The 27,210-nt window shown below is 41.5% G+C and overlaps 1 protein-coding gene across 3 annotated transcripts in view; it reads right to left on the bottom strand.

Annotated features, from left to right (window-relative positions):
• OSBPL10 (oxysterol binding protein like 10) overlaps window positions 1-27,210 on the bottom strand; it is a 275,775-nt gene that overhangs the window by 151,698 nt on the left and 96,867 nt on the right. For all 3 annotated transcript variants that reach the window (XM_079113977.1, XM_079113976.1, XM_079113978.1), the window contains one exon: window positions 26,518-26,597. In XM_079113977.1, the coding sequence (XP_078970103.1) occupies window positions 26,518-26,597 (80 nt within the window). The remainder of the gene's footprint in view (window positions 1-26,517; window positions 26,598-27,210) is intronic.

Below are 27,210 nucleotides of genomic sequence, written 5' to 3'. Positions count from 1 at the left end.
GAGTTTGGTCTTGTGTTAAAATCTAATTGGATTCCTACTACTTTAACAGACTTAGTGGTTTTAAGTCTAATGGATCAACTGGCCCAATTCCCTCAAAAGAAATCGGAGGGGGGGGGGAAGGGGGATCTGGGATAAATGCATGCCTTTCACACAGAGCTAGCTGGAAAACTATTCCTGAAATTCAAGGATAAGGAGGACTCAAGTGACCCCCAAAACGGAGATGAAGGAACAGGGAAATATGAGCTGGAAATACCATCTTCTACACTCGCCATCCACATCTGAACCCCAGAGACCATTGAAGCAACTACGATACACAGAGCACCTACGTGGTCTACCTCCTGCTTTGTCATCAAGGATTATGCTATGGTTCCAGTCTGGAAAGTCCACAGTAACTTCTCAGCCAGGCATAAGTACAAGATAGTCAGCACCCCATGGGGTGACCATGGATTGATGGAAGATGAGAGTCAATGGATAAGCACCCTTATCTGTACACAAGACAAGGAACCACATGCTGTGTGGTCAGCAGTGGGACTCAGAGCAACAACCGCATAACACCACACCTTCTGTGTTGCCTTCGTCTTTTCATTCTTCATTCTTCCCGGCCTCTGCTTGCCTGGGATCACATTCTGTACCCAAGTCTTCCTCTCTTGGGCTTTGCTTTCTGGAGGACCCAACTATAACAACAGGTCCTCACCATTCCACAGGTGCAGACACTGCCAAACCAGTGTGCTTGCTTTACTCCGTCAACTGATAGTTGCTCATCCCCCTTTCTCACCCAGATGCACTCTCTCTAAAGTTCCAGTTTACCTAACATCAAATTCCATTTCTACCTCAAGTCTATCAAGGACCAGCTTGAGGAACAGACAAGACACCATAAATAGAAACAGAGCCTAACAGTAAAAAGTTCATGACAGAGGTATCTCCAAGACACATGCAGGTCCCAGGTGAGTCACATGGAACAGTTTCATAGTCACTGGTGACCCTGGGTCTTTAGTTCTGAGCCAAAGCAGCAGCCAATGAGTGCAGATCCTCTCTGAGCAGCAGGTACTGATGAGGCAAGGAACAGGGACACTGGGATCTGGGACTATGAAACAAAACAAAGATCTTCTGAGACACAGTAGTATAAAACTTGTTCCCCTGTGAGCAATTTTAAGATAGTAGAGATTCTATCTTATATCCTGCACTATAAGTGGAAGTGCCAAAACTAGGATTTGCATGACAAAGCACCAATCTCCCTCTCTTGGGCCAATGAGACTCCATGTATTATCTATGGAATTACAACCAAAATTAATGCAATGCACAGAAGTGCTTCACAAAAAACTGTGGGTTTCCAACCTTGAGTTGCCATGATCTAAGTGATCTGCCTCTGCCTGTGTATGTCATGAAGCAGGGATGATGAACAACATTAGTGTCTTTAAAATAGACTCAAACAAGTGTTCACAGTAGAAACACCTCAAATGTCCACCAATGAATGAGTGGATTGACAAAATGTGATACATCCATACAAGTGGAATATTATTCAGTCATAGAAGGAATGATACAGAATATAAAAGGAATTGATACATACCAAATAATATGGTTGAACCTCAAAAACATTATGCTGAATATAAGAAATCAGATACAAAAAGTTGCATATCATTGGATTCTATTTCTATGAAATAGTCTGTTAATTCATAGATTAAAATCTGCAGAAGCAGATTGGTGGTTGCCAGAGGCTCAGGGAATGGAGAAATGCCAAGTAACTACTAAAGGGGTACAAGATTCAGAGGTGATGAAAGTTTTAGAATTAGATACAAACAGTAGTTACACACATTGTGATGTGCTAAGCAGCTAAAATGTCCACTTTAAATGGTTAATTTTATGTTACACAGATCTCAATTTAATTCAAAACAATGTCCATCCATGGACGATTTTAACATGGTCCATCTGTCCCTTTTCATCCTGAAAGAGCTTCTTTTTGTTCCACAAAGTATGTGGAACGCAAAGTATTTTTTTGTAAGACTAGTCTTATTTCTCCTTAATGTGGGCAGAACTACATACCCAGGACTACTGCTGGATAAAAGAGGCATTCTACACAACCATTCAAATTACTAAAATAGGAAGTCTGCCAACACAAGTATAAAAGCAAATCTTTGCACAAATTATTCCAAATTGTTAACATGTAAACAATGATCTTAGAAAGGCAAGACCATGATCATCTTCCCTCCATGTTCCATGTGTCTTATATGCCATTACTTTTATAATAAGAAAAAGTTAAACTAATGAGTTATATTATTCTGGAATTGCCTTATAGGATTGGCTGTTATTCACACAGAGAATTCAGTAGAAAGCAGTTCTCTGACTTCATCCAGAGGAGCTACAAAAAGTACAAGTCTCAGCACACATTACAAGGAGAAAAACAGCAAAAGCAATTGCTCTCAAGTCCAGATCTGAAATTCTCTACTACTCGGCATGCTCCAGAAAGAGGGAGGGATGGGCAAACCGATTCTTGTCGAAAGATCTGTCACTCACAGCTCTTTTCAGTTCATGTATTGCTACCATGTATCATTTTCACGGTTCACCTGTGCATTTACTCAGTTGGATTCAAAAGGGATCCCACACAGCTGTGGTCAAGGCACTGAGAAGATAAGGCATGTACTTTGCAGAGGGAAAACTTGAACAATGAAGAAATGGTTATTTTAAAAAATCCTATTTGGAACAATTAATCTAGCGCCAGTGGCCAAATATAAACACCCTCTTGACCTTCCTTCCAGCAAATTTCCCAATCACCCTTCTTTTACTTCTCTGCAACTTTTCATGCCACTGAGCACTACCAACATTTCAGAGCTGCTAGGATGATGAACTGCCTAAATTCTCCTCCTACACTTGAGTATGCATGCCTTTAGCTCATCAACTTCCTCCAACCTCCAACCGTGGGTCAACCTGGAGTCCAGCCTACAGTTCCTTGGATGTACCCTTCTCAAAGAGGTTTTCTCACCCGTCTTCGACTTTCACCTTTGCTCAGAAGAATCACACCCCAGATTTCCACTGATCTATTAAAAGGCTCTTCACCCCTGACTCAGTACCTCACTTCTTCCTTTTCTCATTACATCACATATCCACCGGCTGATTCCCCCTATTGCAGTCTCCGCTCACAAGTCATCTTCAATTTTCTTACTTCTCACTCTCTGGTAATATTCCACATGTACTTTTTCCACCTTGGAATTGTCCATTCCTTATTCACTCAGTAGCACCACCCCATTAAATATTCCTGTCAACTGTCATCCAAATGAGTGGTCAAAATAATCTCTTGATACTCCGCGAGAGGCTAAGTACATCTTGAGACAATCAGATTATGTCCAGTCAGGATTCTGTCTCTCAAAGGGGAGCTGTGATAATGGAAAAGAGGTTTTGCAGTGGACGGAACAGCAGAAAGTCAGAAAGAACTGAGGCAGCAAGAGCTGAGCAGCAGCGGTAGCTATTACAACCTCCTGGGCAGGAGAATGGTGGGAGCCAGACACTGGGAGGTTGGTAGAGAGGGTGGAGCCACCGGGGCCCCAGCAGCCACGGCTCAGTTCCCATTGGCTGACACCCTGGCCCCACCCCCAAGTACAGCGCAAGGGATCCTGGGAAAGGCCATTCCACAGGACCCAGCCACTGGTCTCTGGCATTGGAGTTTACATCACGGGAATCTTGCCACAAAGGTTCGTTGTTTGGTCCCAAGCATGGTGCGGTGGCCTTCTGTGTGCCGTGGCATATCCCGTCACCTTCAGGCTCAGCTTTTGCCGCAGTTCCCACCCTTACTGTAGACAATTTTTTCTTTTCTGCTCTTTGCTCTTCCTGGAAGGTTTTCACATCTTCCAACCCCCTCCCCTCTCACACGCGTCCAACAGTCTGTGCAAATGTAGACATATGGCAGGTGCAAGGTCATGGTTAAAAACAACTGTGATTTTTTTCCCCCCTCCAATGGAACATGAACATAAATTCCATTATCTGGTTCCAGTTCCACTCAGTGGCTTTTTTCTTCAGTTCATTTTAAAACTCATGCCTTACCATTCTCAAATCTACTTTGTTAAACACAGGAGAAGCTCACATTAAAGAACATTGTATTCCTGTGCTGAAGCTGGCAACCTTACCTTCTTACGCTTTTGCCCTAGAATAGATGGGAGCAATGCCTGTCTACGATATGCCTGTTCCTTGTTGTGACCTATTGGTTCAGGTTTAAGAATTAACATAAGAATACCTGAAAAAGCATTTCTGATCAAAAGCCAAGAATGCAAGGTAATCGAAAAGCTTGCCCAACTGCTCAATAGTATATTTCATATGTAAAGATGGAACAGCAGGAAAGACACACCCAGATCATGATACAAACCACAAGTCAATTAGCAACACAATTACAAGTAATGGAAAACTGACAGACAGGGACCAAACTTCAGAACTCTATCACTTAACAGGAAGTCCAGAACTAGATGATCCTAGTGTTGGTTTGTGGCTCTTTTCATCCTTCTGCTTAGCCACCATGTGTGTATTGACTTTGGCCCAAGGGCACAATGCCTCATGAAGAAAAGCTGGCTGCCACAGCTCTATGCAACAACCTCACGTGTGTATCCTGAGTAGGAAGGAAGGGAAAGGAGACCAAGGAACTTTCTCCTTCTGAAGGGCTCTCCTTTTAACCAGAAAAACCTTCCCCTTCTGCCCCACTGGTCTCAAATGGGTCTCATGACCATCCCTAGCTACAGGAAGGGATAGTGAGAAAGCACCTGGATAAGGGGGAACAGACTGGCCACTAGGGGCTCAGACACAGTACCATTCATCCCTGGGCCTAGGACCATTGACTCATGGAGCAAATCAGGGTTCTACTGGCAAGAAAAGAAACTGGCCTCTGTCAAAGGCAGTCATCTACTCACAGGCTTCTTGGGGAAAAGGACAGGTTTTGAGTATGGCATAGGAAGGTAGAATTGCTCTTTTCCTGGGGCTGTTCTGTTATCTCCCACTCATCCTGGAAAGAACCAAGGCCAAATAAGAAATATTATCCCTTCATTATGTGTTTGGTACACATGTACCAAACAACTGCCTCAAATGAAGGACTGGAAAAACACAACCTCGAGTCTTCCAGAAAATACAAGGACAGATTCAGTGATGGTGTTGAATTTTTGGTTCATTTTCGCTGATTCGAATGAAGTTGAAAGAACTCCTGGGCCTGTCTGGCTCCACCTTTTTCAGTGGTGACACAAGCACTTAATTGGCACAGCCCAGTCACAACTTCCAGTGATGTCTATGATACCCACTGTGTCTGTCCCTGACCTTGGGCCTCGCTGCTCACTCTCCTGATCATGAACCTGTTAGGAGTTTTTCAGGGCAGACCTTCATTCATGAGTTTGCTTTGGCTGCAAGCCTCTTCCCCTGGCCCATCCAGCTCTGCTCTGCAACAAAATCTTTGCTGAACCTCAAATGGAATTGAGGGGCCCTTTCTTTGGGCTTTCACAGCACTAGATTTATATTTCAACTCAGCACACTTGTTATGGATTATGGTATATTGGTTTAATTATCAAATCTCATACTAAATTGTCTCAGAACAACAGTCATGGGGAATTTATCATGAACCCTGGTGAACAGAGCATCCAGCATACATATAGGAGTGGTCAAGGAAGGGTTTTTTTTTGTTTTGTTTTGGCTTTTCTTGTTTTTTTTTTTTTTTTTTTTTTTTTTGCATTAAGGCACACTAACTCAAAATTCTTGAAGTCTCAAAGTTCCTCTCTGGCTATGCTTTCCTCCTCTTTGTACAGCCTTTCATCACTACTCAGGGGCTTAGTTTATAGGATATACTAGACCATAAAAATGGTCACAATACTTTGTAGTTCTTCCCGTTAGGAGGTGGAGTCTCTCACTGCCAGTGGCATCTGGCTGTCCTTATGATTTGCTCTGACCAGCAGAATGTGATAGAAGTGACCCTACATCAGTTCTATACCAAGGCATCTCCTCTTGCTGCTTTAGAAACCCTACCTGGTTACATGTGACCAGACCTAGGCTAGCCCACTAGAGGATGAGAAACATGATTTGTGGACACCACAGCCAATGCTGCCAGCCCCTCACCCCCCCACCAGCCTCATGTGACCACAGACACACACAAATCCAATCAAGACCAAGAGAAATGCAAATCAAAACCACCCTCAGATTCCATCTCACCCCAATTAGAATGGCGATTATCAAGAATACAAGCAACAACAGGTGTTGGCAAGGATGTGGGGAGAAAGGCACACTCATACATTGCTAGTGGGACTGCAAATTAGTGCAGCCACTCTGGAAAGCAGTGTGGAGATTCCTTAGAAAACTTGGAATGGACCCACCATTTGACCCAGCTATCCCACTCCTTGGCCTATACCCAAAGGACTTAAAATCAGCATACCACAGAGATACAGCCACATCAATGTACATAGCTGCTCAATTCACAATAGCCAGATTGTGGAACCAACCTAGATGCCCTTCAATTGATGAATAGATAAAGAAACTGTGGTATATATATACAATGGAATATTAGTCAGCCATAAAGAATGATAAAATTATGGCATTTGCAGGCAAATGGATGAAATTGGAGAATATCATGCTAAGTGAGATAAGCCAATCTCAAAAAACCAAAGGACGAATGATATCGCTAATAAGTGGATCATGACACATAATGGGGGCAGGGAGGGGTTAGTGTTAGGGTTAGAGTTAGGGTTAGGGAGGGGGGCAAGAATGGAGGAAGGAAGGACTGTATAGAGGGAAAAGAGGGGTGGGGAGGGTTGGGGGAAGGGAAAAAATAACAATGAATCAAACAACATTACCCTATGTAAATTTATGATTACACAAATGGTATGCCTTTACGCCATGTACAAACAGAGAAACAGCATGTATCCCATTTGTTTACAATAAAAAAAAAAAAAAAGACCAAGGGGGCCCTGCTCAGAAACATCCAGCAAAAACATAAGCTACACAGATGATTGAGACCTTAAGACATTAGGTTTTAGGATATTATACACTAATAGAAAATGAATACACAAGATCTAAGGATAAATTTATAACATTTAAAAGTAAACAGGGCCTCAGAATGTTTTCCAGTCCTTATCCCTTTTTTATTAAGGAAACTGAAGCCCAGAGAAACCAATCAATTATCTCTACAGCATACAGAGCCAGAGCTGGAATTTTCCTTCATTCTGAATCTCACTACCTATACCACTTCACACCATAACATGGCCTTTTTCAGGTTCAAGTGCATATTACATACCCAGAAAGTATCCATCAAGAGAGCTTGGTAATTATGACAGACCCATTCCATTAAATACCATGCATCTGATTTTTTTTTTTTTTTTAATGACAGACCCACATACATATATGCGTACACTGGCATAGAAAGATTCCCTAGATCTTTTTGGAGAAACACGCAAACAAAATACAAGAAATAAATCATAAAACAATGTAAAATGTAGTCCACATCCCCCTTTGGTTGAGAGCAATACATACACAAACCAAGAAGTGTTACTCTGGGGAATGGGATGATGGGCTAAGAGCAAGGGGGCAGCAGAGAGCTTCCAACATGGAAAAAGGCAACTAAAAATTTTCTTCCTTGTGCACAACACCTGGTTAAAGCGAGTATATGAGAAATGTTCTGCCTGCCCTTCCCACAGGAATGCAGAGGTCAGCAGCAGAGCATTCCCAGGTAACTCTCCTGGCACCTTCTGCAGATATAGCTGGCAATTTTATGATTCATTATAATTATATTAATAGCTACTGAACTTGTCCTTCAAGTTCTCCAAAAGTATTAATTCACTTACCATGCAGTGTCTCCGTGAAATGTGAATGGGGAAATGCTCTTACTTTATAGAATAAAAAATTTTGGTACAAAGAGAAAAGAGTTCAAGGTCAAGGCCAATACTAGAACCACTGAGAAAACGACCTGCATTTCTTCTGATTCTGGATGCCTGCCCCTACTAATGTCGTATGTCTGCATGTTCCTTGGCATATGAGGTAATGAGGAGAGTACTAACCACATGGCACTGGCTTCAAAACCAGCAAATCAAAGCTGTTATCCAAGGTCAGTATATAAATTCACAGAATAATTTCACAAAAGGTAGAGGAAATTTTTCCCCTTATTTCAAAAGTCAACCAACTGCCTACTAATATTCTTTTGTATTTCAAAAATTAGATCCTAAGGAGATACTTCAAGTTTAACCAGCATATACTATGCATCCCACTGGGAAAAGAGAATATTTATAGCTTTGCAATGCATACAAATTCCCAGTACCCAGGGAGCCCACATCTAGATGCCCCAAGAGAGAAGTGATCTTCCTGAGCCAGAGGCATAAAGGCAAGCTGAAGAGTAAAATGCCCCCTCCACCCGACTCCCCAGCCCACCTCTCCCCATCATGTACCTTAGATGACCAGGAGCCTGGGAACCGGCAAGTACCTCTCTCTGCATCTGCCCGCAGTGGGATGAGGCAGGAGGATGCACCGCTGTCGGTTCGTACCACGGCAGAGCGGGTACAGCCCATGAGGACAGCCAGAGTCCTGCTGGTCCTGCCTGGCCCCAGCACTGGTCACTGGGGCTGCCAAGCTTCAGCCTCGGGCTACCATACTCCCCAGTCTCTTCTCTGTCAGTGCAGCAAAGAGCACGAGAGAATGAAAAATTTCAGAAATAGGTGATTTGCCTCTTCAGTAGAGGCACATGCCAAAGATCCATGTAGCTCTCTCCAGAAATATGCAGAATTCTAGCAAAAGAGGTCCCAGGCTGCAAAGTCTGGAGTCCCCTTGCAGGGTCTAGCAATCCCTGGAGCACATGTCCCCACTAGCCAAGATGGAGCAGGACAGAGAGCATTCTAGCTTTGCTGTTAAACCATCTCTCAGTTTTTATCTGTATCCCTCCTTGGGAGAGATGCCCGAGAGTCTCAAAGACATGATGGATAGACTGTCTTGCATCTGGCAAAGAGAACAGGACTTTTCCCAAGAGCATAAGCTCAACTGAAGAGCAGCCCCACCAGACTCACTGCATTGAAACACTATTTCCCAGCAGCTGGGGAATTAAAGAACCTCAAAGGAAGAGCAACACACAGGGATGACTTCAAACCTCACTTCTGTCGTGCACTGGCCATGTGGCCATTTAACCTCTCTCTGAGCCTCAACTCCCTCATCTGCAAAAACAGCTTCAATACCTACCTAATAGAATTACTGTGAGGGCACTTATTCCCCAGACCTAGAAACATTCAGTAAAATCTAGAGACCCTTTTTAGATGGGACAATTGGTGTTGGGGGCAGGTACTACTACCATCTACTGGGCACAAGCAGAGATGTTGCTGAACATCTCACACCACTCTTGACAGAACCCACAACAAAGACTGTCCAGACAAAAATGTCAGTAGTGTCAAGGAGAAACCCTGATATGAGGCAATGCATGTCCCAGGAATTTATGAGCTACAGTGCATCATTTATTGCGGGAGAAGAGTGTGTTTTGTGATCTTAGAACATGCTACTTCCATGGGACAAAAGTTTGTGGTTTTTGTTGTTATTTTGACAACCAATACATGATGAGAATCAGGGAATTTAAAGCTTCTATGCTGTAAGCTATAAAGGAAAGAGCACCAACAGCAGTGTGCTGCACATAGTAGGTAGCTGCTAAATGCCTACAGTGTAGTGCACCAGAAAAACTTTTTAATCCAAAAAATCAGATCTGCCAAGTAACAGGGCTTTAGGGGATGGAAGAGGCCATTAAGATAAGCTGCCATGTAGGTGAATGGGAAATAAATATCCTGAATACTGGTATCAGGCTTCAGCAGCCAGTGCCAGCTGCTGAGCTGGCCTAAGGAGGGTTCAGAGAGAACAAAGTTCCTGAAGGCAGGTGCCAACCCACTAATGGAACTCAGAGTGCCATTTAAAATGTCTCTGTATCCTAACCCCAATGGGGTTCTTGATAACCTGTCTGGGTTACTGAGGGTAAGTGTCAAGGGGCCTATGGAGAGGGTAAAAGCTGCACGGAGATGCTGGAGGTAAAGTTTGTGGTGGAGAAACATCATCAAATCTGTAGCACAGGAAAGCCAGTGCCTATTAGAATACCACCCCACACACCTGCAAAGCTGAGTCACATCTGGAACACAACTCTGGGAGACAGTCTTCAGAGCATAACAGATCCTATGAGGATAAACTCCAAGTTAACTTCCCAGATACCTTCATTTTCCTACATACCTTATTAGACATTATTTACAGAGTTTTTCTTCCCTTCTTGGGCTGAGAAGGGTCAATTTGCCTCTTCCACATTTCAGGAAGTGCCCCACATTCCGTTACAAAATCAGACAATCCTGCACACCATTCACACATCAGGATCACATACATGGGTGTGCAACTTGGTCTATAGGCTTTGACATATCAGACCTGGATCCAAAACACAGCCCCTCATCAGGTATGTGACCTAAGTTACACCCTCTCAGGACTTCATCCTCTTTGTCTACTAAGAAAGTAAAAACTACCTAATAAGAACATTCTAAGGATTTGGACTGGGGTTGTAGCTCAGTGGTAGAGTGCTTGAGTAGCACATGTGAGGCACTGGGTTCAATCCTCAGCACCACATAAAAATCAATAAAACTAAGGTATTGTGTCCATCTACAACTAAAAGAATATTGTAAGAATTTAGTTAAGTTGTATCTATTCAAGTACTGAACACAGTGTCTAGCATTGGATAACTATTCATTGTTACAGGTCACCTACAACCCTTCTTCATATGTAAATTATAATATTTAAAAAATAATTCATGCCAGGATGGCATACGGAATGGTCTACAGAATGCCAAACTCTAAGGCCAACCTTGAGCTCTATCCTTGCCTTCTAAACTAATCCCTCATCTTTCATAACACATTGTGCACTCTCCTCTCCAAGACCTAGCCTTCTGCCTTGATCTCCATTTTAGCCTGAATGCCAAGACCTTCACATGACTCCTTCTCCCAAGTTGCCTTTAACTCCCAGGAAAGAAAGGGGGGAGAAAAACATCACTCAGGTCTCAGCTAAATAATAGCAAATCAATAATTACTTCTCAAATTTACATCAATATGTAAATGACCAATAGGAAATTCTCCCAAGGAATATAAGCATTTTTAACAGGATCTTGTTTTTAAAAGTGTTGGAAGATGCATAGTTTTTTAAAGTTTTTGTATGGAAGCCGGGTACAGTAACACATGCCTATAATGCTAGTGGCTCAGGAGGCTGAGATAGAAGGATTACGGGAGTTCAAAGCCAGCCTCAGCAAAAAGTAAGGCACTAAGCAATTCAATGAGACCCTGTCTCTAAATAAAATACAATATAGGGCTGGGGATGTGGCTCAGGGGTAAAGTGGCCCTGAATTCAATGCCCAGTAACAAACAAACAAACAAAAAAAAAAGTTTGATATGAAAATTAACTTCAAACATATTTTTTTAAAAAAGTACCTCTTGCTCAGTTTCACTAACATTTTATCCCATTTATTCTATCATTTGTTCCCTCTCTTCTCTCCCTCCCCCTCTGTACACACAGTTATGTAAATAAAACATTTTATATATCATGGCCTTTTATCCCAAATACCTCACTCTTCAATATACTTTTCTAAAAACAAGGATATTCTCTTATCTAAACAACAGGATAGTTATTCACCCACTTTAATCTACTGTCCATATTCCAACTTTTGTTAATGCAAAATTATTAAAATTGGTGGGTCAGGTATTTCATTCAGTCATTGTCTCTTTGCCCTCATTTAATCTGGAAAGTTAATACAGGTCTTAAGTTTTTAATGATATCAAATTTTTTCTAAGAGCTGGGGATTAAATTCAGTCTTACACCCACAGCCCCAGATACTGACATTTTTTAAGAATACAGTTGACATGGGATATTTTTGAGCAGGAATACCTTAAAATATCTGCTGTTGCCCTCTGGCCTCTGACCCTACTTTACAGAACCTGTCACCACCTAATACAGCACTGTCTCCCCAGTAACACTAAGCTCCACAGGGCCAGTCTCCGCGGTCCATCACCACATCCCAAGTCCTAGATCATGCACCAAGTACTTCTCAATGTTCCTTACCCGCAAGTCAACCATCTTCTGAGTCTCTCTTCCAATGTCAGCAAAACAAGAACCAGAAGTTTAGCATGGGAGAGTTCCTCAGACTAAGGATTGTCTACCCCACTTCAACAGATATTTCAGGGATCTATCTAGATAAAAAAATCATCCATCAACGTTCTAGATAGAAAATAGCAACTCAATTGCCTATCCTAGAACAAAGCATTACTTTAGATATATGGTGAAATAAATTACTTCAACTGTCAAACTGTACCATTTTGATTTTTCCTTTAAAAAAAAATATTTTAATTTAAAAGATCTCCTTGACCAAGATAATCTTCCTGGGAAGCACTAATCCTTTCCGTTCAGGCAAGGCAGGCAGCCAAATATTTAAAGTATGCTCAAGAAGTTATGCAAAATTGTTGCATTTTATTAAGATAATAAAAAAGTCCCCAAACTTTATTGTTTTAATAAAAGCTACACTTATATTGTGTTTTATTTACTTAATTTGATGGTATGTTTAGGAGGGCAATGTTTTATACTTAGTTTTAAGTACTCAATAAGTAATTATCTATGAAAAGTTCTAGAAGAAAAATGGCACTGATCTTAACATGAAAGTAAAATCTCTCAGTCGCAGAAACAAGCAAATAGAGAGAGCCAAGGGAAGAGTAAATCCCCAGATGAGCTCATCCACCCTGACTGGAAGTTTATCAAGGGTAAACTCATCTAGTCCCCAAAGACTTGCTACTTAGGAAAACAAATAGTGCCCCATGACTCTTCAGCATCTCAGCTTGGGATACTTTATGCCTCAGGGTCTCAATGGGGGACGAGGTACTTCTCGCTTTTTATCCAACAACCTGGGAAAGAAAACAAAACAATTCTAAACTATTAAGTCAGGCTAGTACATAATTCAGTGAAATATCCCAGTTGACTTTTTTATGATACATACGGGATTTCACGTAAGTACCATTATCCAATGGATTTCATGTAGGAACCATTAAAAGCCCCCTTTATCTCCAGGGGCATTCCCATTCCCTGCTGTCTAGCGACTGAAAGGACAGGCGCTGACTCTGCTAATCAGTCAACCACCCCACCACCAAAGGGTTCCATCAGGGAAGAGGCCACTTGACATTCATCATTAATCACTATTTGGTTCAAATAAAGGGGAGAAAAGCAGCACTTCCCTCAAAGAGCATTAAACTTTAAACACTTCAAACTATATCAAGTAAAATCAATTCGGAGGGACAAGAATAGAAGCCTAATCGGAATTGGCAAAGAATTTGGAATTATATCTTCAAGGACATTTGGTTTTAAGACTTTCAAGTGAAGGACATAATGAGATGCAGGTTAATCAGTGGTTGCCTGGTGGAGTGTGTCTCCCTGCAGATAAAGAACCAACTTGACAGTGGCCTAAAAGCATAGCACTAAGCAAAACACGTGTTTAAATGAGTTTTTACAAATTTAAACTTTAACTATTTGGGTAATCACATCTCTATTTATATATTCCTTTTTTTTTTTTTTTTTTTTTTAAGTTGTAGGTGGACACAAACTATTTTTTATGTGGTGCTGAGGATCGAACCCAGTACCTTGCACATGTGAAGCAAGCATTCCACCACTGAGCTATAACCCTAGCCCTTCATACACACACACACACACACACTTAATGAGCAAGGTCAAAGTTTCAAAGGGCATAAAACATGCAACTAAATCCCTGTGTACACTCAATCCACCCACAACGAATGCTGTGAACCCTTGGTGTATCCTTCCAAAGACAGGGTGGTTTTGTGTTTGTGTGTATATGTACACATGCCTGTGTGTATCTACTGCTTCTTGCTTTTCTGATTAGCTCCACAGTGGTCAATCAGCATTTCCTGCCGCCCCCCTCCCCTTTCTTTTAAACTTTTCCTCCACTTTAATAAGTTCATTAAATAGTTTTTAAAAATTCTCTTTTGAATATCTGAGGGACTCACCTGTCTACAAGCAATACACCATTTTGTAAGTTGTGCGTTTCTGGGGCAGCCCAGTGCTGGCTATTTCCCAAGGCAACTTCCCCAAAGCCCAACTTAGTAAGGTTCTCCCCTGACCAGATGCCCCAACAGTCCATCACCCATCATGGACCACTAACTCAGTGCCTGGCTCTGCACGGAGAGCACAAGGGACATGATTCTCATGCGCTCCTCACCACAACTCAGTCCTCTCATCTACAATTACTGTCCCCCTTTTAGAGGGTCACCTGCCCCAAGTGCCAACCCACAGCCCAGAGTACTTGCCTCCTAAAGCCACTCAGACCCACAACATGAGCAATGTCCAACTGGTTAAGTCTGGATTATTCTGGAGTTTTCTAATACATGAATAAACATCTGAGCAGTCTAGCAAAACTTTTGTGAAGTGTCTCATTATTATCAGGCTTTAGAGCTGATTTTTAGCTATTATTCCTAGCCATCCATCTTCAGAAGGAACCTAGCTCCACAATCAAGTTACGTGTTGATAGAGATGTTCAGCCAGAGCCAGGTGAGTCTGTGGTACCAAGAGAACTGGTATTTGCAGCATGCTTAATGGCATTAAATCCTAATTATCCAGTAAGGTTAATGCCATTATTTTGATCAATTTATAGAAGCAGAAACTGGCTAAGAGATGATTCTCTTACTGGGATTACAAGGCTAGTTAGTGGCTTGTGAGTGGCCCAGATATATCCAGAAACCAGGTCCTTTGACTCAATTCCCTACTCTGTCCACCACATTACAAACTATTCTGGAAATTTTTGCTAATTGAAAAAAAAAAAAAAAAAAAGATGCGAAAGGTCAAAAATCCACAGAATTGGAGGACTGGAGGAAAGACTTGCAAATTATATATCCGATAGTTCTGGTATCTGAAATATGTAAAGAAATCAAAACAGCTGGATGCCATGATGCCTCCTATAATCCCAGTTACTCAGGGGGGCTGAAGCAGAAAGATCACAAGTTCTAGTCCTGCTTAGGCAACTTAGCAAGGACCTATGTCAAAATAAGAAAAATTTTTTAAAAGGCTAAGGATGCAGCTCAATGGTAGAATGACTCTGGATCCAATACCCAGTACTGAAAAAAAAAAAAATGACATGTGTAAATAGTTGTATATGTGTAAATGTGTGTGCGTAAATGTGTGACTCAATGAAAATAAATTTAAAATAACAAGGATTTTTGTAAATATTTCTCCAAAGATATGAATGGCTGTTAAGTAAAATAAAAAGATACTCAGCATTCCTATTCATTAGGGAAATGCAAATCAAAATCACAAGGATAGCACTTCACACCCACTGGCATGCTGCACATAACAAGTGCTGGCAAGGACATGAAAAAATTAGAACCTTTGTGCATTGCTGATAAGAATGTAAAATTATATATCTACTTTGGAAAACAGTTTTACTTGTTCTTAAAGTGCTAAATATAGAATTACCATATGGTCCAGCAATCCCAATCTTAGGTGTACACCCACAAGAATTAAAAAACATACATAAAACCTTGTATACAGAGGTTCTTAGCTACATTATTTACAGCAGTCAAAATGTGAAAGTAAATATCAACTGATAAATAGATTCAAAATGTAGCATATACCCACAATGGAATATTATTCAATCATAAAAAGAAATGAAGTACTGATTCCTGTTCCAGTATGAATGAACATTTTCACAATGCCAAGTGAAAGAAACCAGACACAAAAAAGCCACACTATTATATGATCCCATTTATATAAAATATCCAGAATAAACAAATCCAGAGAGACAATGGTTAGTGGTTGCCAGGGACTGGGAAGAAGGAATGAGTGGGCAGTGGGGATTGACTACTAATGGGAACATGGGGTTTCATTTGGGGGTGATAATATTCTGATATGAGAGAGGCAATGGTTGTATAACTTAGAAAATGTACTTTTTTAAAAAACATTAAGTCATATATTTCAAAAGGGTAAATTGTATGGTACATGAATCAGATCTCAATTTGAAAAAAACAGATGAGATCCACCTGATACTTTGTGTAATGCAGACCTGCCTCATGAGGTGGTTGTAACATACAGTGATCAAGAAAAGAAGTTTTCATAGTACTTGCCACACATTGTGACACCATTTATTATTTCCTTTTCCTCAAAATGCATTTCTTATGGTTGTTAGTTTCTTAAAAAAAAAAAAAAAAAAAAATCAGGGCTGGGGATATAGCTCAGTTGGTAGTTGCAAGGCAAACAATGCCCTGGGTTCAATCCCCACCACTGCTAAAAATAAATAAATAAACGTACATTTTGCTTTAACATTCCTGGCTGATTTTCAGTTATTAGAAGCTAAGAGCTCTCTGTACATATAAGGAATCTTCATACATGATTGAATACAAAATACTATAATATTTAGGAAAATGGCAACTTGGATCTAGTTTTCAGGGGGAACCCCAATTCAACACCACTACAAATTTTACCATGATCACTGATACCAATAATGTCACTAATAACCAAGGATGTGGGGGGAGCAGGGTGGACATTCACTGAGTGAGTAACAGACTAAATAGCTTACAGCCACCCACATGTCATAACACTGGAGTCCCTGAAGCTCTAGGTCTCCAAGAGGAGCCACCCCAGAGGGCATGCGTGCACACAGGGAAGCAGTGCCGTGATACAGGGGATACTGGACAGAGGGGAGCAGAGAGCAGGTTCACTCTGACCAGGGAGGTCAGGAAGGCATCCCAAGAACATGCTTAGATAATCACACAAAGTAGAGGACACGGCAGGGACAAAGACAAGAGCATGTGACAGCACACGTATGCTCAGGGATGCTCATCTAGAACACTCAATCATGGAGGAAAAGAAACAGATCCCAAACCAACAGGCAACCCATGCCAAGATTAAAGTTCTGGTCTTCATCTTGGAAAGTCAAGTGGTCATTTGGACCAGGGAGCAACCCAGCTGACAGTCTTCCCTCACTCTTCTGTCCTTCACAAAAGCAGCATGGGAGATGTTTTCTTCAAGGACAGCTCCAGAGGGGTGGTGACCATTTAACAGACCCCAACCACAAGAGAGCATTGAGCTTCAACCTCAGACAAGTAAAAAGTGTGTCCTTTGTGCACAAAGCAACTGGAGAAGTGAGATTCATCAAGATTTTAAGGCCATGCCCCCAGAGAAGATCAGAACTCCCAATACACAGATAGGAAGAGAAGGGACAGAAGGGGCAAGGAAGTACCGCTCAACCTCTTTAAACACATACACATCCATAGTTCAAGAGGAGGATAAACTAGACACTGGTAAATTCTTTTTTAAAACCATTAAGTAAAACTACAGGGAAGTGTTATCAGCTCTGTCCAACGGAACTTCTGATGATGGAAACAATCTATACCTGTGCTGCTCAATACAAAGCCATCAGCCAGATGTGGCTATTGAGCATTGAAATGTGTCTCGGTGCTATTGAAGAACTGAATTTTTAGTTTTTTCATTTGAATTGCCTCACTTGACTAGACACAGACAGCACAGATTTAGAATCTACATTTCATCCTTCTTCCTTACATCTGTTTTTTAGATAAATGGAACAAAGGGCGTTTGGAATTCCCACCTACTGTGTTTGGAAGGTCTGTGTCCCTCCTCCCAAATTCGTATGTTGGATCCTCACCCCAAGATGACAGCATTAGGAGCTGGGGTCTTTGGGAAGAGATTAGGTCATGAGGGTAGAACACTTATGAGATTAGAGCTGTTACAGAAGCAGCTCAGAAAGCTCCCCTTCCCCCTCTACCACAGGAAGACAGAGCAAGATGGCATTGTCCATGAGGAAACGCCCTCACCACGAACCAAATCTGCTGGTGCCTTGACCTATTAAGACCCGGCCTCCAGAGCTAAAAGAAATCCATTTGTTGTTTCTAAGGTACCCCCAGCCTATGGTGCTTTGTTACAGAAGCGTAAGTGCACTAAGACATTCCATTAATTCTGAATTTTCCAAATTGTTCTGAGAGGCCTCAAATTTGCTTATCATGAGAGAGATATTCAATGTCATTTGTTAGATTACCTCTAAAATTCTGAGAATTCAATCAAGGAGTTATCAGCGGTGCTCTCTCTAGATGAATAAAATCAAGCCAAGTAGAATCAACCTGCACATCTTCATTAGCAAACATTTGGCTACATTTTTGTTGAAGTAGCACCACAAGGCGGGGCCAGCACATGGGAGTAGATGATATCTGAAGTCCCTGGTGACCGTGTGGCTTCAGAGCCCACAGATGCCACTGGGTCTGTCCTGGCAAGCACAAGTTTCCCATTGTGCTGCATCCCAACCAGAGCCGTCTGGCTCACACCCCAGGGCAGCAGAGACTTGGGAAGGCTATAGTTTCTCACCGTCAGAAACTGAGGTGGCTGGAAGGAACACCAGAACAGTAGCTCCAATCTCTTCACGCTTCACATTCTGCTGCAGATCAAAGGTTCAGTCAGGGGCTGGGGAGATAGCTCAGTCGGTAGAGTGCTTGCCTTGTAAGCACAAGGTCCTGGGTTTGATCCCCAGCACCCAAAAAAAATAAAATAAAGATTTTTTTGATCCCCAGCACCCCCACAAAAAAAAAAAAAAAACAGGTTCAGTCAGACAAAACTCCCCCCTGTACATTTACCCCTCACCCCAAGAGGCAACCCTTTCAATTCCCCAGAGGCAGTGCACCCATCCCTAGACCTCCCCAGGTAGCTTCTCAGTGTCCCCAAACAGGAGCGTCTCAAACAGGAGCGTCTGCCCCTGGCAACTCAGCTGTGTCTTCATTCATTCACTCCTGTGCACTTAACCCAGCAAGCGGGAACAGAGGTGGGGTGATAGAACATACAGCACTTGGGACAAAAGACATTCAGAGAGCATGTTCTCCCCGGCCAGCCATTCACCAGGCCAGCCCATCACTCTTAAGCATCTGTTCTCACTGTCCAATGCCTCACTGTGCCCTGACTAAGCCCCCTGTGTCACCAGGATGCAGATTCAGACATCATGATAGAAGCAGGGAGGTCTCTTAGGGACTCTATCACTGGTGTCAGCTGTCACTGAGAGGTTGTGTAAATGGGAGAGAAGAGCTGCTCCACCTACTCCTGGGGCTGTTCTAACCCCATTCACCCAGATAAGACAGGGCTCAAAGACCACAAAGCCTCACATGAATTAGTATGTAACTATCATTCTAGGGGTTAGAAAAAAAGGAAAAGCCTTGTGATTTGAGCAGCTTCTGGCATGAATATTTATACATACATTCCCCAAAACTCAGCAGCTTTCACTGCTCATTCAAGACCTCCTAAGATTTATAATGAATTTAAAATCCTGTATTAGACAATCTTATTCCTCTATGATCAAATTAGCATATAACTTTATTCTAAAATTTGCATTTAAATTTAGAATTGCCTAGCAAGGACAATCAGCCCTAACCATAGAACCATCTGATCTAACCACAGTGCCTTCAGACTCTTCATACAGATGCAAATTCCCAGGAACTGACTGTCATCCTAGGTGTAGCCATCACTGCTTGCACTCGTAGAGCATAAGGTCAAGTGTGGGAGACGGACAGGAAGCTCATTAGAGCTCAAAGTAGCAAAAGCCAGGATGGAACCCCCCAGGATGGAACCAAGCCTAGGGCCCTGTGAGCCCAAAGGAAGAATTTCAAATACCATGAGTATTGGAAATGATTTTGGCTATCTCGTATATATCCAAAAAATGGGGAAAAAACTTCTATACTTTTCTTGTTGTTAGATGAGTAAAAGAGCAATAAAGACTTCCCTTTATTTCCACAGCTTCCCATCTGGATCCAATCAAGAGCATGTCAAGGAATAAGGGTTGAAAAATGACCAAAAGGAAAGAACCAGTACCTAACTGGAAAATAAAACTCAATGGAGAGCTGGGGGGTAGCTCAGTGACAAAGCCCTTGCCTAGCATGTGTAAGGCCTTGCATTAGACCCCCAGCACCACAAAAAATAAAATGAAAAGCCCACAATGGAGATCCCAGTAATATTCTAAGAAGCAGGTTTACACACACGCACCCACGCACACACGCAAAATACAACAATCCAAACACAACAGGCCTGTGGCCTGAGCCTAGTCTTTCAGTTCATCATGTGGAGATTTAGAATGTTCATGAAATAAATCTGACTTCTGTGCATACACATGCAGAGAAAAAAGATTAAAAGCATGGACCTCAAGTGGGTCATGTGTTCTCTTTGAATTTACCTATGGAGAAACATCCAGAAGGATGTACATCCAAATGGTAACATCAGCATCATTATCTTCTGAATGTTTTATACTGTGTATGTTAATAACTTTAAAAAATAATGCTACAGCCAGGCATGGTGGCACAAGCCTGTAATCCCAGTGGCTCAGGAGGCTGAGGCTGGAAAATTGAGAGTTCAAAGCCAGCCTCAGCAAAAGTGAGGTGCTAAACAACTCAGCGAGACCCCGTCTCTAAAATACAAAATAGGGCTGGGGATGTGGCTCAGTGGTTGAGCAACCCTGAGTTCAATCCCTAGTACCAAATAAATAAATAATGCCGCTTCCATTATGGGAAAAGAAGGCCTTCACAAGCCATCAATGGTGAGTGAGAGTGTGCTTCCAGTGGGGACAGGGACTGCCAATCAGAAAGCAGCCAGCTGAGCCAAAAAGGTTAGGAAGCCCTGAGCCCATCAAGACTGGGAAGCATCCTACCCCATCTCACCATAGCTGAGCTGGCTGAAAACCTCCACTTTAAGAGGAGGTGTCACACAGTGATCCTTTGGGACTGAAGGGTCAGAGAGGCTGCACTAAAGCCCATTAGCATCAGAGCAGACTGAAAAGGGATACTGTAGACACAAGTCACCCCTGGGTGAACACACCTTCCATGTTGAGAAGGAAAAAAAAGTCAAAGAAGTACTGAAATAAAAAAAGATAAATGCTGAAAACACAGGAAATTTTAAAATTCCCTTGGTTGATCAGAATTAAAGCCAAGGAAACAAAAATCCTCAATCTCAGTGTTCCTCCAATGCTCTGTAAGTTGGGTGACTTTTGTTCCCTTTGCCACACTTTTCACACAGGTCAGGAGTAACTTGAAAATAGCACTGTATTCATAAGTGTATCTAGTATCCCTCCCTACCCCCAAATGTTGACTTCCGTTAATTTTGAATGACCCCTGAGTTCTTGGAGAAGACCACTTGACCACTTGAGAGTGATGGGGCCTCTGAAAACAGACACATAACCACAAATGGATTAGTGAGCAGACTTGCTTTTCTGCAGGAGTCTGTCAATGACTAAGAGCAGGAGAGAACCTAAACTTCCAAGCAGCCTTGCTGAAAAAAAAATCTGTGTGCCCCCAAGTCCCCAGCCCCTCAGAACATTCCACATCAGTGACAGCTTTTGCTTGCACTGCCTTGCGTGAGCCATAAACCTATGAGATGGCAGAGAGCTGTTGTCACCACTTCAAAGATGGGGAGACAGTATGGGAATACACACCACACAGCTGGCAGAGCAGGGATTAAGAGGTCTTCTCACTCTGAATCCCATGATAGTTCTTCTAAACCAACACCATAAGTCAGAACACAGGCATAATCAGAGGACCCAGCTCAAAATTCATTACAACCTGCCCAAAATGCTCACTTTGTATAAGTTTACACACCAGTACACACACCTAAAAATAGTGCAAAAAGTCAATGTTACTTTTGAGCATCATTACTGGTGCTGAAAATTTTGGAATCAGAATCAGTTTAAGACTGGTGAAGGGTTCCTTTGATTATAAGGAATATTTAAATATTTATAAGACATTTTTAAATAAGACATTCTATCACAGAACTCTCCCCTCCATGATGTAAGATATAGGGGTCATAGGTGGGGAAGATGTGGACCTTTCTAACCAGCTGCCAAGAAACTAGGATGGGAGATGGGGGAGACGGAGTGTGAAGCATCTTGTACTCCTGCCCCTGCTTGGTCACTTATCAGCTCAGCTGGTCTCATCTTCTAACTCAAAAGGAGGCAATGCTACCTACCCCACATGTCCACAGTGATGAGCAATACCATTGTGGATCCAGCTCCCAAACGCAAGGTAGTCACTCCTTTCACTTCTTGCAACAGGCCAGCTCCTGTCCCACCTTCAGAGCTCAAGTTCCCAGAAGACTTGTCCCAGCCCCACCCCTAGATGAAAACAATAGGACACCTACTCTCACACTGGATACTTCCAAAGTCACCCACACATTAAATTCTGAGGATGCCCTCATGGCTCTCTCAAAAACTCAGCTAATGTGGGGCTCTAGGCTGCTTTTTACACCACATTAAAAACAGGATGTTCTGGGGGTAGGGCTTAGCTCAATGGCAGAGCACCTGCCTAGCATGCACAAGGCCTTGGATTTGACCTCCAGTTCCACCAAAAAATAAAATTGTAAAAGCTAAGAGGTTTTGTTTTGTTGATCGTGCTTTCAGGGAAAGTTAGTTTTCTATTCCTCCTAGCAGGCTAATCTCAAAATCTGGCAACCCCAGCTCAAATAACACTAGAAGCCATAGGACAAACCTATTGATATTTAAAAAAAAAATTCTATCCATTCAGAAGCAGAAATTCTACTAATGGGACCCCCACCACTAAGGGAGAGAAGCAAACGGCAGCCCTAACTGGCATCTGTGAAGTCAGAGCAAGAGCAGGAAACCAGGAGGTCCAAGTTCAAGGCTCAGTTGCACAATCTCCTTCCTCAGGTGCACATTATAGGGCTGGACTAGAGAGCCAGACCTTTAAATTCCAAGTTAGCAAAATTTGTTTTTTTAAGGCTAGGAACTGATTTAGAGTTATCCACTTTTGATTTTTTCCAAGAAAGAATATTAATAGTAGCATCCACTTGCTAAAATGTAAAAAAAAAAAAAAATCTACCAATAAATATAATTGCATGGATGAAACTCAAAACCATTTTTTGTACATGAAAGTAGTCTGATGTGAAGTCATGAAATTCTATCTCTAGAACATTTTATAAAAAGCAGAACTATAGCCAAGAAGTCAGTCAGTGGTTGTAGCTAAGTGGAATAGAGCAGAGGGGGTTGATCATACCAGTTAATGAACAAAATTTGGGGAATGGTGGAATTATGATTACACTACAGAATTGTATACATGTGTCCAAATGTGCTTAGTTTACACTTGAGTACATTTTATTGATGAGTAAGGTATCTTAACCTGAATTTTAAAAGATAATCAATAATCTACATCTTCTGCACTAAATTATATATTATATACATATAAATTTATATATATATAATTTATAATAAATTTATAATATATATATAATCTTTCAATTTTTTAATTCCTGAAAAAGGATAGTCTAATATGAAATACAGGTGGCTTTGGGAATAATTCCCTCCTTTTTCTCATTTCATTTCTGGATTGAGGGAACCCTCACCAGAGAGTGACAAGTGGGTTTCAGACAGTAGGAGTGGTCATCTTCTTTTATTTTTAGTTGCCAATGGATATTTATTTATATGTGGTGCTGAGAATCAAACCCAGGGCCTCACACATGCCAGACAAGCGCTCTACAACCAAGCCACAACCCCAGCCCCTGGAGTGGTCATCTTAAAAGCCTTTTTCAGCTCCCAAGTACTGGTTATCCTACATTGCTCACTAAAATGAGTTGGAATGACGTGCCTAATATTTGTTCCAAGGAACACCCCATTTTAAGTGAAAAGTCTTTAAAAGAAATTCCTAGCTGCTATAGGGAGAGTATTCTGTTCTCTACTGGGGGAGAAATCTTATCACTCTAAAGAAAATAAAGAAGAAACAGGGAGAAGACGACTTAGGATATATTCCTAATTCTAGGATAATTAAGCGGTGATCCTAAGTTATCTGGGTGTCACACGCTACTTTAAGACCAAATTCATTTCACTACTAATTTCTGCTGAAGCAGCCTTGACTTCACCTCCGATTCTCCAGTTAGGAATTCTACAGGTCTAAATATCCAAATTATCATTTATTTTGTTTCTATTAAATCAATTAGAACTTCTGAAGCTGACCAGAGAATGTATCAAGAAATCACATTCTCCTCCAGAGAATCTTTATTTTCTTCTTTGTCACCACCATAAGGATGCTGCCACTTTTCCCTTCTCTTCAGGATTCATTAGGATAGCAATGCACTTAAAGTTGGTTCCCCTACCTTACTTCCTACTCCCAAAGCGAATTCAAGATGCATCCATGATGTAAACATGATGTAACTGTAAACTCTCCAAGAAAACACTCAAGAACATTTTCTTAATTTGGGGAGAAGCCCTTACTAGCCATGATGCAAAACCAGGAGCCCAAAATGAAAATATACATAAACTTGACCACAAAAATTAAATGCTCTAGCCGGGTCTGGCGACACAGGCCTGTAATCCCGGCAGCTTGAGAAGCCAAGGCAGGAGGATCCGTAGTTCAAGGACAGCCTCAGGAACTGAGCATGATGTCCTAAGCAATTTAATTAGACTCCATCTCAAAATAAAAAAGTAAGAAGGGCTGGGGATGTGGCTCACTGATTAAGCACCCCTGGATTCAGTCCCTGGTACAGAAAAATGTTAATGCTTTAACTTAGCAAAAAAATTTTACTAAAAATACCAGGAACCTAATAGGTAAAAATACAAGTGATATGCAAATGTCCTTCATAAACAAAGAACTTCTGCAAATGAAGAGAAAATGAACTCAATAGAAAAACAAGTGAAGGATATAAAGTGGCAGTTCATAAAAAACACATGGTCTGGGGGTGTAGCTCAGCTGTAGAGCATGAGCCCCAGGTTCAATCTCAAGCACCAAAACAAAATTATAAGTGGCCAATAAACTTTGAAGACATATTCAGCCCCAGGCACAATTTTAGAAATTAAAGTGGAAATAATGGGGTATCCACTTTTGATCTGTGAGAATATCAAAAACTGTTAATACTCAAGGTTAAAGAGGGGAAAACACACCCCTCAGAATTGGTGGGAATACAAATGAAGGCAACCTTTTTAGAAGACAATTTAGCAACAACTATGAAAACTCAAAAGATACATATTCTATGATCCTGCAATTATGCTGATATAAATTCATCCTCCAGATATACAATCTACAGGAACAAAAATATGTATAATGAAGCTGTTACAGCATTAGGTATAACAAAGGAAACAACCCCAGATGTCCATTAGAATACTTCAGCACTAACATCCATTCCTTAGAGCACCCTCCAGCTATCCTGAAAAGATGGAAGTAGATCCATATGTCTAAGATGGAAAGAGTTCCACTATGAGTAAAATTAGCCAAAATGAGACCAGTATGCATCATATGATCCCATTCATGGGAAAGTTTGATGCAAATTCAGGCATTAGACACACACCAATCCATACTAACATTTGCCTAAATTTACTAGAATGACGACAGTAACAAGAGTAACTGCTTCTAATGAGCATATCTGGCAATAGGTGGGGTAAGTCCTTTTTAATTTTGTCCTCCTCTGTCTTATGAAAGATGTGAAAGGAAACAAACTGCTTAGGTATGAGTAAAATACTGATGAAACGTCCAAAGCTCCTACCATAATAATTCCTGGAAAATAACCAAGGAGAAAGTGGGGAAAGCCTTAGGAGAAGGGTCCTGCCCATACCTACTGAAGATCCAGCTTGGGGGCAGTCAGAAGGTACACTACAGGTGAGTGCACCTGTGGAAGGAAAGGTAGGAAAAGGGGCTGGCTATCCCTTTTCCCACCACCACCCCAACACACAGACACAACACTGTGAAGAATTCATTTCAGGCTATATTTGGAGGCAGATAGCAAGGTATAACTAAGATATTTCACAGGGTGCTGAGCAGGTTGGTTACAGTATATGGAAACATCATAAGTTTGAAATGCACATCTGTCTACCAGGTACACAGAATACAGAAAAAGACTAACTAGATAAAATCATTAAATTTGAACTAATGATATTAAAGGGGTAGTCCTGAGTACTAATTTTAACGAATATTTCTCTGGATAAGTGTGTTTTGCAATGATTTCCTGCATTTTTGTGATTGGACATTCTCTGCAATAACCCACGAAAATGCCCACGCATCTGACACACTTTCACAAGATCCCAAGAAAATAAATCTTACTTGGATGTCAAATTACCCAAGAGCAATTTTATATACTCAGAATGCAGAAGCTCCTTGCAGAGAACATAATCCATCTGAGGTCTCGGTTTTATTTAAGGCTCAGTAACAACAACTAGTCCTCACGGACTATAAATCTGACTACTGTCTCCACAGTGAAATCATCCACTCGAGCTTCTCAATGGGCCAATTAACAGCTGCCTAAATTGACAACAGGAGCAATAAACGTATCTTTCCAGGATCAGCACCCGTAGCATCTAAATACTTATGTATTCTACCTACAAGAAAATCCTATTTCTTTTTACCTGGCTTTCAATTTAGAAGTGGCAGGAAAAATATGAATTCCATTACTGTGGATCACTTAAAGATAACATGAAAACCACCTCCCCCAAAGAAAACTAACAGGGCTGAAAGGAGCCATTCAGGTGCTCTGGATCTTCCATCCCGACCCACAGTTACTCACCTTCGAATTTGTTTCCATGTGGTATTTGGCACAAGCTCGAAGCTGAGTCACCCAGAACTGCTTTTCTTTTGCATCAGCAGCTAAAATAGAGAAAATAGATAAAGCAATGTGTGCAGAGACCACCCAACTCATTTCTAAGAGGGTGGGGGGCCTGGCAAGTGAGAGGGGGAAGGAGAAAGCAGGGGAAAGTGACTTCAAATCAGTGTTCTGAAGCAGGACCAAGAACCAAATTGCACCATATCGATAGCCACAGAAAATTCGCACTTGAACCCAACTAAAAACATATTCTGAAATACCTGTTACATGAACAAGTTTGCCATTTTTTTAACCTCCTCTGTAAAAGTCATTTCTACTTCTTTTTAAAAGATAGCTGGGAAGGGGATACAGCATTATTTTTAAACGTCTCTATGTGGGGCTAATATGAGCAAAGTACAGTTCTTCAGGGCCTTTTGTGATCCAGTCATACTGTGGAGTCAAGAGCATTTACAAAATGAGCACTAGGGTGAATTACTATTATAACATGTGCTCTCAAGGATTCATGTGATTGGACAGAACAAGACACCAGATGCTACCACTGAGATTCTTGAATTTCCCCCAGAGACATTAATGCACAACTCAACTGCATATTCTTGCAGCTATGCCCCATCTCTTAAATAATATATAAAATTATTCTTAAGTATGGGCATATAATGA

The sequence above is a fragment of the Sciurus vulgaris genome (assembly GCF_902686455.1).
Source record: "Sciurus vulgaris genome assembly, chromosome: 16".
Lineage (NCBI taxonomy): Eukaryota > Metazoa > Chordata > Mammalia > Rodentia > Sciuridae > Sciurus > Sciurus vulgaris.
The sequence above is the reverse complement of the archived record's forward strand: the minus strand, read 5'-3'. Positions and strand labels throughout refer to the sequence as shown.